We start from the raw sequence: 12,814 nt of genomic DNA, 5'->3' as shown, positions 1-12,814 counted from the left end.
ATCTTCATCTATTCCCCCCCCCCCCCCTATACATGTTGAGTTCTGCATTGCACGCTAGATAAATGCTTATGTTTTATATGATTGTCCTCTCTTTTCACTTCTATTCTAAAGACAGTCCTTTATGATGATGCTACATTGTACCAATTTACTACAGTGTGGGTATGTTGAAAGGAATATTATGTAAATTGGACACACTGTAACACAAGTTGGGCAACTAGTAAAACAAAGAAGTTGGTCAATTATAGTAAAGTATTTGCTAGCGATAGGAAGGTGAAAGGACGGAATTCGGTTATAATTATATATAGCAAATAATGTAGCAAATTATAAGATGGGGATCTGCATGCTCTTTTGAATACATGTTCATAACGATTTATACTTTGAGCTCTTGTGTTCTTCCAATATGTTAATAATTGACATACTTAATTTGTCCAATGTACATTTCAGTACAAATATTGATAAGTACAAATGATCCCATCGTTTCCTAATGTATGGACTTTACCATTGTGTAGCCATGTACAATTTACACAGGCAGAATACTGTTAGTATTAGCTTTGTGAGTGGGCAAAGAATTTATGGTCATGCATCATATCATTGATTACCCACAAAAATGTAGCATTTGATTAACAATTACTCAAGCAAATACTCCCAACCAAATATCTTTCTACTGTGTTGTAAATTAAAGTGATCCCTTTATATTATATGCTGAGACCTAGAATAGTTGCCAACTCAGTAAAAAAAAATATGAATCAATGCCCTTCTGACTCTCAGCAGATAGTAGGAATAGAGTCACTCAAATGATTCTAATTTAGTTTTGATGCTTCTCAAGAGTTTCTTTTGATAATATTTTTAGTTTAAATGTTTCTTCTTTGAGACAGCACCAAAACGTTCTATGGTATATGTTTTTTTTTTACACAATGGCTTTGGAATTTATATTTCAATTTATAGCAATTACACACATTACTGATGGATGTTGTTGGAATAGATCAGTGGTGAAGGCGGAAAGTTTACTTTCAATATTTAATTCATATTTCTTGAATCAAAGTCAACTAAAACAAAAAGTCTTACTCTAAAAAATAACAATAGCAACAACAACAACACCCCCTCCCCCCCCCCCCACCAAGAAAGAAGACAAAAAACACTTACCTGAGGTTTGCCTTAGAATTGCTTCAGCAAAAGTATGCAAGGTGGATTTCTATCTGTTAGCATATACAAGGCAAAGTCAACAGTTTGTCTCCATGGGTCTCGAGAAGAAATCATCTGCTGAGAGGGCATCATAACTCATTTACTTTTACAGATCTAACACCCTACTGTCTCTAAATCATCAAATATACATCGAATGTGACTACTTTCATTCATAGGAAACTATTCTGTTGCTACTGCTTTACATAGATCTGTCTAATCTTTTTACGTATCAGGTTCTGTATCATCAGAACTTTCGCCATTCTCTCGTCAGTAATGCCACTTCTAAGGAAATTATTGATCAGAAAGAATCATTAGCTTCCACCATGCACAGAACAAAATGGAAGAAAGGGAGGAGAAAAATAAGAAACCTCAAACAGTAGTTCTTCCGGTTTCCTAATAGATTTTTTTTTTTAAACATTGCTATTGAGGCACAATTTTCAACAGGAAAGGGAAAATGAAAGATGAGAATTAAAAAGACTTCCTGGTTTGTTTGACTGCATGAAACAGAGAGAGGCACTCAGTGCATGTGACGTTGATGTAAGGAAATGAGATGGAAGAGTCTAAGGTCAGCCCTCTATATATGAAAAATGATATTAAATGAGTGAAGGGAAGTCCTTAATAATAAGAAGAGGAGCAAGCTATGGTTTTACTTTCTGAAGAGATCAAATTTAATTGCCATTAAACATTTATTTTGAGACCCCATGCAATGAAAGTGAAAATTGACAGCTGTAATTATTGGGTGTGGAAAGTAAGTGGGAAGTGTTACTTTTGTTTTTTTAATTAAATATTTTAATTTTAAGTTATATATTAGAGAAATGGTGCTCTTGATTCCTAAAGGAAATCAAATTAAATTTTGTAAGCACATTGTTACATGTATTGTACTATACATAGATCTACACATTGAGGGCTTCAGCCCACTTCAGACTTCATGAAACTGACAGCCCTTTAGGCCAACATATTGGTCTTGTGGGCCTTCTGACAACTTTTCTATGGATTCATGTGGTTGACATTGTCTTGTTAGCTTTGGGTCAACTGGGATCCTTCTCCCCTCTGGAAATAAAAACTTAAGGTATTATTGTCTCTTGGTGCTGTACAGGAAATGAAACCCTCTTTGATGAAATTCAAGAATTCATTAAAAAAAATCCTGCCTCCATCATGATTCTTTATTGGCATACTGTAAACACAAGTTGATGACGGTGTTTCTATATTTATGTTTAAAGACATTCAAAGGCACTTTCTGTCTACTTACTAACTGGAGTACCTTTTATGGAAGAAAAAAATAATTATTTTTACCAGGATTGTAGCAAATATGAAATCGTGAGCTGACAAAATGATGACTGAGGCTGATATAATTGTTAGTGTCTTTAATATCATTGAATTGTGGACTGGAAAGAGGTAACTCAAAGATTTAGAAATCGGCAGCAAGCCAAATGAGGTTAAATCTAACCTTGTGATCTGGTCTCGTTCTTACACCTCCTACTATACAATCACATGTGTTGTTTCTCTCTTCACGTACAACCTAAAACCTCCCTACTCTTTCTAGAATGGACCAACCCTTCGTCACAAACCCTTCGTCACAACTTCAGAAGTTTTCCCCCTTTCCCTTCCCCCGCCTAACTCGAGCACAAATTGCTCCTTTCCTGTGACATCATTCCGTATTATAGTTCTCCTCACAACACCAAGGCTCTATCGTAGAACTTGGGAGTGCTGTCAGGCAGGCATCCCTCTCTTGCTTTCTCTCGCCCCCCTCTCTCCTCGCATCTACCTCTTATAGTGCTGTTGATTAGAGATCTCTTTCTCTTTCTCTCCCACTCTCTCATACTTGTTTTGGTATGACTTTGGACTTTTGGACATCCCTGTAGCGCAGCATAGGTGATCCAGGCCATGCTAGCTGTGGGCTTATAATGATGAGAGACTTAATCGTCCATTCATCCATGTTGAGGATTATTTAGTATGATATATTCTGGAACACCTTGATCCGTAGATGTTAGTAGTATGTGGCTTGCCAGTGAATTTTGGATTGATTTAGTCCTAAACTTTCATGAATTTGTGGACTTATGTCTTGGATTACCATTTGATAGGTGAGTCTAAAGTAATATCCATTGTCTCAACTTTAATATATGCAGTACTTATATGTGCTGGTTTATAACTTGTGTGTATTATATACACAGTATGCCACAGGACAGAGAAGGGTGACCTACCTCAGCTCTGTGAAGTTTATCAGTCTGAATAACGAAATATTTCTGTCTGCTTTTGCCATTAAACTTGGTATGCCAAGGCATCTACCTCTCATGGACAATATGCCTTCATATACATCAACCAAGTAGGCTCTGCACCGCATGAATGGAAGATTTGCTCGTTTATTTTGCAGAAGGGATTAATCAAGCTTTGTTCCTTAACAACTCCCCTTTAATAAAAAACATAGTTTACTAGGGTAAAAAACAAATGTTTCTCTTTACTAATGGAATGATGTTGGAGTTATGTTGTAACGAGTACATAATTAATCCCTTGTGATTTTTGAGAGCTAATTTGTGCCTAAGATCATTATGCCAGATACTCCCCCCCCCCCCCCCCCCCCCCCCCCCGAAAGGAGAAAAAGGAGATTTATATGTCATATTTTGTTAACATCACAAGAAGTGTAGATGATGAGCGAAGGTAAAGTTAACTGTACAGAGCCAAATGGGCATTACTTAACTCTGTTTTATAGGTACCACTCTTGTGCATAGTTGTTGCAGCCTCTAGTTGGCTCCAGACAGATGAAGTGTTAATAAGACTAAAAAATAAAGGTAGTAGTCATGATTGGTAAGGCTCCATCCTTCTTGTGTGTGATCATACCCTGTCTAACAAACGGGAGCATTGTGAGTGACTAGTGATGACTTATATCATGCAGAAGTTTCTTGAAGTGTAGAGATGTATGTCTCAAGTTCAGACAGGAAATGCTGTGAGGGCAATATCATTGCGTAATAGACCCAATTAAGCTTCCTGTCATACATGTGTGTGAGTTTAAGGTTAATTACTTAATTACCCGCTGAGCATGCCATGTGGACCCAATCAGGTGAATCTGAATGGAGGTATGTTTGACAAATTGAATCATCGAATATTCAGATGTATTTATTTTGTTTACAAAAATAACCATAATATCTAACAATATATTTAAGAAAATGTCAGTATTCAGATATTTTGTTTTTAATGTATCTTTATGAAGTAGAAAAGAATACAAAACATGGCATTATAAAAGTACCTGATCAATAGTTTAACCTTTTTTCTAGAAAAATTTATGTTTAAGAAAATAGTAGGGATGAATCTGAAGAATGAATAAAGTTTGTGACAGAAGGTTCTATGGAAAGTGGTAAATCATTAGAAACAGAATGGTGAGATGATTATCACTGTGACAAGTAGAACATTTCATCTGCTGATAACTAGAAGGTTCAGTATTTTTATCATTTCATAGGAGTAATGCCCTTCTTGTTCTCACTGTACAACGTGACTCTTTCTCACGTCAAGCATCATTCAAGTAAAGCTCATTCATGATGTAACTGTTGTTTGTAGTACGCTACATCGGTCTCTTGGTGTTTCTAAAAACGGTTCTCCGTCACAGCCTGCCTCGGAGTCACTCTTGACATCTCTCCTAATTGCGTCAGAGCTGTTATCATTCCTATTGATTTCAAAACCGTCCCAAGAGCTTGAAAATATTAAAATCATCACCCAAATACCAAGCTACGCTACTAGAGGTATTGATTACAATGAAAGCTAATTGCTTCTCGCCAGCTAGGTCCCTACGCCGCATGACTCTGCTAAAAGACAATGACGCTGTTGTTAAGTGTAATGACGTGATTAGCTCTTCAGCAGGCCGTATTTAAGAATAGTTAAACTGTACTCTTGCATTGTGATCTTTCAATATATTTTTCATTTATATAATTTCCCCCCTTTTTTAAATTGTTTTTTAATAGAATTGTGTTTAATGGTTTTTAATTAGGATCTGGAAATATAGTTTAGACCTTAATGTTTTTAGTACTGGGGAAGAAATTGATAGGAAACATAAAATCAGGATCAAATCAAATGATGATACTCGAGATGAAGGAATATTTCAGTATTTAGATAAATAATTGGTTTCCATACTATGAATGCACTTAATTGCACTGTCAATAATTAAGGCACATTAGTAACTGATCACAAACCTGTATCTTTAGGTGAACCTGGTCAAGGGGTTGTTTTGCTCCGAAGAAATACGTAGGGGGAGGGGGGCTATTCTACCATTCTCCTCTTTCCCCCACCAACTAATTCACATTCATATATCATTTACTTTTAGAAAGTAATCCTTTTCTTTTCTTTCCTTTCTCTTAATCACATGAACCTAACGGTAAGCAGTATATAAGGCACTCACTATTTTGAGGTGCTCATAATTTTCTAGAAATAACTCTGAAGTCACCGTGCCAAGACGTTACAATATAATCATGAAATTGCACCTGACACTGGCTTTATTGTCATCCTACACAATTGCGTCAGAGATACACCCTTGGGGAGCATGAGTAGTGTTCCGCTGATCATGACTTGGCTGCAGGGTGATCTTGAATTTTTTTGGGGGGGTAACTTTTTTCTTTGAGGTTTCTTGTAAGGAATGGCATTCTTCTATCCCTTCATGTCACTTCTAGATCAATATATGTAATACAATACCTTTAGATATCATGCATTTCTTCTCCTTTCATGGAAATCTTGTTATTTTTCCATTTTGATCATTCAGTGTTATTGCTGGCCTTCACAGCTACTCTACACAGACTTTGGAATATTAAAGGATGAGTGTTTTCATGTTCATGTCTATTGTCTAATCTCGTAACTATGACAGTTACATGTAGATGCCCCATCCCTTGCTTGTTGATGTGCAACAATAATAAAATAATGGGCTGTCATCTCATTTACCTTCTATTCTAATAGGCCTGTTTACTAATGATATGCGAGTGACGTCATAATCCCTCGCACCCTAGCGATTGTTACTACGTAGGGCAAGCTTTGCGTGGTGCGGCACGGTCGCCACATTGTTTTTCCATGCCCGCTACGCTATACACATACAAAGCCATTGCTAGCGACCGCGACGTTTTTTCACCCTAATTTCTACAATGGCATCGCCTTCGACATCGAGTTGTAGTTCCAGCAAGCCGTTTTCGCAGTGGACAGTGAAGGAGCTCACCGATTATTTAAGAAAGAGAGGAGTTACGACATCAGGGTACAACAAACAGAAACTAGTTCAACTTGCGACTGCTGTGGCCGATATCGCTTTGCCCCAAGACCCGGACCTTGCGAGCTTCGACTCCGCACGGTCGCTGCGGGAGAAGTTGGAGCGTGCGGGGTGCTCGTTCGACGACCCAATGAAAATCACCGGCTACACCGAGAACTTTGAAAGTATACCAGATTTCGGATTATACGACATTTTCAACTACCTGATAGTAAATAGAACTGACTACGACAGAAAGAAACTCAAAGCATATAATATGTCGATTCCAAAGTCCTTTCTTCCACAATTCTTAATCCATATTTTACACTTCTCCAGGTTCGTCTTTGGTTTGGGGAACGGGATGAAAAACACACCATTCATATGGGGTCTGTCTGCGTACCGTGAATCGCTGTTACACGTGCCGTAACAGCAATGCTTACCTCCCATTTTTGCGATATTTCGTCGGATTTCGGAAAATAAAATCGAAGATTTGTCATGTACAACTGAGAAAAACTATATTTATTTTAATTATATACCCTAAGGTTGGAAAACAAACAGTTTTAAACGAAGTTTATTAGGACGATGATCAGCCTTTTTTTCCTCGCATTCCCCACATCGCCGTATACAAAGTGTGTGTAGCAGGGCCGTAGCAGACACTGCGCTCGGTTTGTTTGCCAGAGCTTACAACTGTGTGCAAATTTAAAGGTCCGTGAATACATTAGTAAACAGGCCTATTGTGTACCAGCTCTTTGTTCTTCTTGTTGGTTTTCACTATTGAATACTAGAAATTAAGTTGTTTATACTTCACATTTTTGATAGTATATATTTTTCACCAACAGCAGTAGTACTATAGGCCTGCCTTCATCAGCTTGAGTTTGCCAAATAACCCGCTATTTTCAGACTCTGGATATTATCCCGAAGCTCGAATTTGTGTCCTCACCAGACCGATGCGCTAATCTCAAACTAGCTCGGACGGGCGCAAATTAGCCCGCTATTTCCTAAATAGCAGGATATTTTGGAATCAAGACCAAGATTTCTCAAGATATTAGAGAAAATGTCCCGCTAATTGCAATTGGGGGCTTACTAAAAACCCAAATTAACTGGCTAATTTGCGATCGGGATAGTTCAAATAGCAAATTATTTTGCAAACTCGAGCTGATGAAGACAGGCCTATTGATACATATTTTCTTCCATGGTCGGGCTTTGACTTGATCTGCCCTTGGCACTGACCAGGATAAACCAGGTCTATGGTTGGTGAACCTTATCTGAGGTCATTCCCTCTACATAGAGGGATGTCTTGTTTGATAAACATGAGCTGCATTTACACTGCAAAACAATAGGGCCTATATGATGTGAGTTAAAGCTTGATGGAACTTCATCATGCATCTGTCTTACCGCAAAGTATCATATTTAATTTCATAATGCTGTGTTATTGGCACACATTCTGTTGTTCTGAGAATTTGCAGAGGAAAAATGTCCAACATTTTGGATAGTGCAAGCATGTAATGTATATATCTTTAATTGGCTCTTATCTCAAGATATAGGCATGTTTTGGTGGTTACCCCATTGCAGAGATAAAGAGGAGATACAGTTTAATCTTCATGTCTGCATATGATATGCCACTGACTGAAATTAGACACCAGTGAAAGCAACCGTAGCTCCTGCAGAAGTTTATCTCCCGCCAACTCTTTCAGTTGCAAAAACAGAAATTTGGTTGATGATCAGTAGAATTGATGTTTCACTTCGAAGAGCTGTAGGCTTGAAAGATGTGCTGTCTAGAAGCTAGCGTCCAAATCTCTGAAGCAATCTGAAAACTTGTGCAGGGTAGCTTGTTTTGTGAGTGAGCTCCTCGTTTCCTAGAAATAGTTGGACTTGTGTGGCCAATACTATAAATACAAATGACCCAAAGGAATTTGGTTTGGCCTTATTCTACTTCTTCGAAGTTCTTCGAAGTTCTGGGTTACAGTTTGACCTCCATCCAGCTGACTTCCAATCGACCCATAAACCATCGTGTTATGATGAATGTAAGTATGAAATTAATCAAACTTATCTTTGTGCCATTGTTAGCATTTACGAGAGTTCTGTTTCATCCTGTTGTCAGTTTAGTATTCATGTCATCAATGGCTCATACCAAAATCTTTTCTTCCATTGAAAAATCGAAGCATTCTACTGGGTTTCTGTCTGTTTGTTCGTTTCTGTGGACAAATAGACGTCGGTGTTTGTGTGTTTACTCCCGGAGTGCGTATTATCAATATTCATACTGGCTAATGAGTTATCAATCTTTCATACGTCACTGGTTACACCAAATCGGAACAATGGCGTTTGCTTTGAAAAATACGATAAGAAAGAGGAAGTTTGAATGGTCCGGTGTGGGTTGTGGCCTTTAGACTCTGCGGTACGTCGAAGGATATCAATAGGATATAGGTGCCTTTGCATTGATGATTCTGGCTGCGACCGTGACTCATTTTGAGAATAAAAACTGGAAGAGGATTTGGTCGGATGGGTGGTATTGTGATCATTTTAGCGGCCCAACCTCATAAAGAGAGGCAAACTGAACTCTCATGTCTATGGAAATATATATATATATATATATATATATATGGTTCATATTAGGCGCACTTTACCAGTATAAATTGATAGCTATTGAGAGCTTTGTAGGCTTCAGAGACTGAGGAATTTAACTTGTGCTGTTCAGTCTCGTAATTACTTCAAAATGATTTTGCAAGATGATACGCAAGAGAGGTAAGAATAGCAATTTAAGAAACATATTGTGTGTGATATAATCATATAAGGATTTATATCTTTATCATTTTTAGTGTCATTCTGTAGTTGGTTAATCAAAAGGCAAGTGAAACAGTTCTATTTGAAGAAAGTAGAGAAGTAATCTTTATTCAACAGGCTTGATCGCTACATCACTATATTGTTCAAACTAGTCATGGTCATTGATTAGAGGTTGCGAAAGTTTCATATCATGACCATTGATGCACATTAATCAAAGCATTTTTGAGGTTAATTGTTTACTAGCACCTTTGATATGTGGAGTATACATGCACTCTCTCTTTACATGAGTTATGTGATATTTTTAGAGAATCCTTTTCTCTCTAAAAAGTGAAGTACATTAATCTGTATGCTGGAGAAAATTATAATTGATAATATTTTACCAGATGTGCTCAGTTATAAATTTGATGTATTAATCTAATTTGAGCAATTTCTAAGGTCATTGATTTGCCACAAAATTGCTATAATTCCGCAAATGTGCATGTTATACGGCTCTCTGTTGCCAATTACTATATCCTTCAGCTCCTGCCCGCAAGCCAAAAATATGAAAACAAAATTAGACTGAGAGTTGGGGCAAATTTTCCAATAAAAGCGGTACGTGCACATCAAGTGAATCATGGTTAATCTCATTATTTTGTGACTTATGCACTCTTTGAATGCATTTGTCATGTGGGATGCATTTCTGGGGACTTGTCGGTAATATTTCTTCCTGCTGCTCTGCTATGCAGTCATATTTCTTCCAATGCATGCTCCCAAAATAACTGCTACCATTCTATCTACGGTAGGCCGTGTGAGTTGTGATAAGCAGCCATCTTTATTTATAGAGTTTTTTTTTCTTCATGTCTTATCTGTCTGTGGATGTGTGATGTGTATTTCCCAGTTGCAGTCTGCCTCAGTGTGCAGAATGAAACGATAATCCTTAGCTGCTACCGCAATCATGATATATGAGTATACTTATCCATATTTATGACTGCTATGATAAACATGTGAACTTGTTGTGTCTCCTTTCTTTTGAGACGTGTTCCCAATTTAACAGGGAAAAACACTTGTCTGGGACTTGTTAAATGAACCTTTAAATTGCACAGCACAAATTATACCAAATTTTCTATGTGAAACCATGCACATGATTTTTAAAATGTTACTGCAGTTATGAAAATTGAATGATTCTTCTTTGTATAGTGTGTCATTTAATTTCATTGGAATGACTAGAACAATAGCATCTGTAAAAGTAAAATCTCAGATATTCATAATTATTTCTGGTCACCAGAATCATATATTTCATAGAAAATTACAACTTTCCGTGACATTGTTAACAGTGATAAAAGTATACGAGCATCACTTGTATTCATACATACTTGCTTAGAAAGGAAGGATAAGTTTAGACCATTCTCAGTTAGTTTTAATGCTCCACTTCTGTGTTCCCTTGACATGTGTATCTTGAGTTAAGACTTTAATGCCATCCTATTCTATGTATCCCTATCAGGGTTGTTCTCTTTTCATATTTCCTATATCTGATCCCAGGATTTCCAGCCTGTTTTCATATAAATCTGGATATGACTAAATTCAGAACACATTGTCTTCTCTCTTTAATGATCGAACCAGAGATCAAAGTGCACACAGATTAGTAATTCATAGTGAAGAGGGGAAAATGTTCTAGTTTGAAATGAGTCATAGCTTTCAATTATTCTTTGTTCTATTTTTCCATTTTTATACATTATGTATATATATATATGTTTTCACTCAGATTTACTTACTTTTTCACTATCCAAAGGCTACATGATAGAGACTATGTTGTGCTATGTCACTCTTTTGCATTCATTTCCCTATACCTCTTTCTAATAAGATTGCGATTATATTTTATGTTTATAATTTATTTCATTTTTTCGCCAACCATTTTGACATCTACTATAGATATGTAATTAGGAAGAATCAATTACTGAGCAAGGGGAGGGTTTTTATAGTGGACTTACATATAGCTGCAGTGTATAGATTGTTGTGTGTTAGGGGAAGCAAAAGCAATTGAATGGACTTAGGTTAGACTCTAGACATATAATACACATTCAAAGCCACAAATCCTTTACATACATTTATCAAGCTATTAGATTTTAATGCATACAAGGATTTAAAAAAAAAATCATTCTTTATTAAAAGTTCTTTAGTACATTCTGTATGTGCACAGATTGATTCCATTTTACTTTCAGAGTGGCACACCATTGTCTTAAAAAAAGATGTAATATAGCCTGGCCAAATATGTAATCTGGCCATGTGGTTTAAATGAGGAAGTTGACTTGACCATTTTTAATTATTGAATTTCTTATTCCATTAATGGTTTTGATGGTTTCGAATTTTGAGAGCTCACTTCTCTAGAACATTCATAAGACTGAAAGAAAGGAATCGGGTGGTACGAAGGGTAGAAGGATCATGGGATAGTAGATTATGGTCACATGACTGAGTGGGGGCTGGATCTATACGACCAAGGTTAAGAGAGTTGGGATAAATACAAGCAATCCTAATTCAACAGGACTTTGAGCTAATCAAGCTAAGGATGGATGGATGGATGGGTGATGCCGATGATGTGAGAGCTGACGCCACTAAGCTAAATGTGTGTGACGGCTTTATTAAATCTTCTCCAGTTACTGGGTGCACAACTTATAAAGTGATCTCGTGTCATCTTGAATTATATGGATGCAAATCAAATATTCCTGAAACTTCAATGAACAAATCTGACATATTGTTAGGCTACATCTACAACAATTTTGTAATACCGGTGTGTGTTTTTTGTTGTTGACATCTGTGTAACGTTTAAAGAGAAAGGGGAAAAGTGAAATATTTCTGCCATGAATGAAACTTGTATATTTATAGAATTTTGTGTACTTGTCTTTGCTGATGGAAATAGGAAGAAAAGAGAGGCCATGCATGTCCATTTTTGGAAAGGGCATTAGCCAGTAATATCCTCTACAGTCTAAAGTAGGACTAAAGAGGGCCTAATGACCAAAGCATTTCTGCCCTGGAAAATCAATTTGTCTTGTTAATGCTTGTAATACGACCATATTTTCTCAATTAAATTACTCAGTCAGCTGAGCAGCTTCGGTTATCTCTTCGTATTCTCCTAATTAAAGGCAGACATGTTGAGACTCTGCTGCCGAGCACCATCTCTACTACACTACAGGGAGTTTTGTTCTGTTGCAAGACACGGCTACGCTGTTCATTGAGAAGAAAAGTGAATTTCCCTTTTTAATTTATGATGGTAGACCAAAGACTAATTCTACAATTAAAACGATTATCTCATTTTGTGAAAATTGAATTTCCCTTTTTAATTTATGCTGGTAGACCAAAGACTAATTCTACTATTAAAACAATTATCTCATTTTGTATCCAGGGGCCTAGTTGAAAGGTGCTAGAGACGATATAATCATACTAGAATGAAGAAGCATGAACCTTTGATAATAACACATCTACTGAAGATCGAGACTAGGCTAAAAAAGAAAGTAGAAGATGAGACAGTAATAATGACCAGCTGGGCATTGCCTTGTTTTTAAAGTGATACCGGTACTTTATCATTACAATTTTTTGGAGGGGAGTTGTCTGGAAATTTTTTTTTTTTTATTATATCTTCCTTTCTTTCTTTCTTTCTTTCTTGTGATG

General features: G+C 36.8%; 1 protein-coding gene across 1 annotated transcript in view; it reads left to right on the top strand.

Annotated features, from left to right (window-relative positions):
• The first annotated feature begins 2,378 nt into the window (after positions 1–2,378).
• LOC594729 (IQ motif and SEC7 domain-containing protein 3) overlaps positions 2,379–12,814 on the top strand; it is a 38,747-nt gene continuing 28,311 nt past the window's right edge. The window contains exon 1 of the mRNA XM_030973547.1: positions 2,379–3,263. Coding sequence (XP_030829407.1) covers positions 3,178–3,263 — 86 coding nt within the window. The 5' untranslated portion in view covers positions 2,379–3,177. The remainder of the gene's footprint in view (positions 3,264–12,814) is intronic.

This window comes from Strongylocentrotus purpuratus, unplaced genomic scaffold (assembly GCF_000002235.5).
Source record: "Strongylocentrotus purpuratus isolate Spur 01 unplaced genomic scaffold, Spur_5.0 spur5_scaffold_6, whole genome shotgun sequence".
NCBI lineage: Eukaryota > Metazoa > Echinodermata > Echinoidea > Camarodonta > Strongylocentrotidae > Strongylocentrotus > Strongylocentrotus purpuratus.
This window is presented reverse-complemented; position numbering and strand designations above follow the sequence as displayed.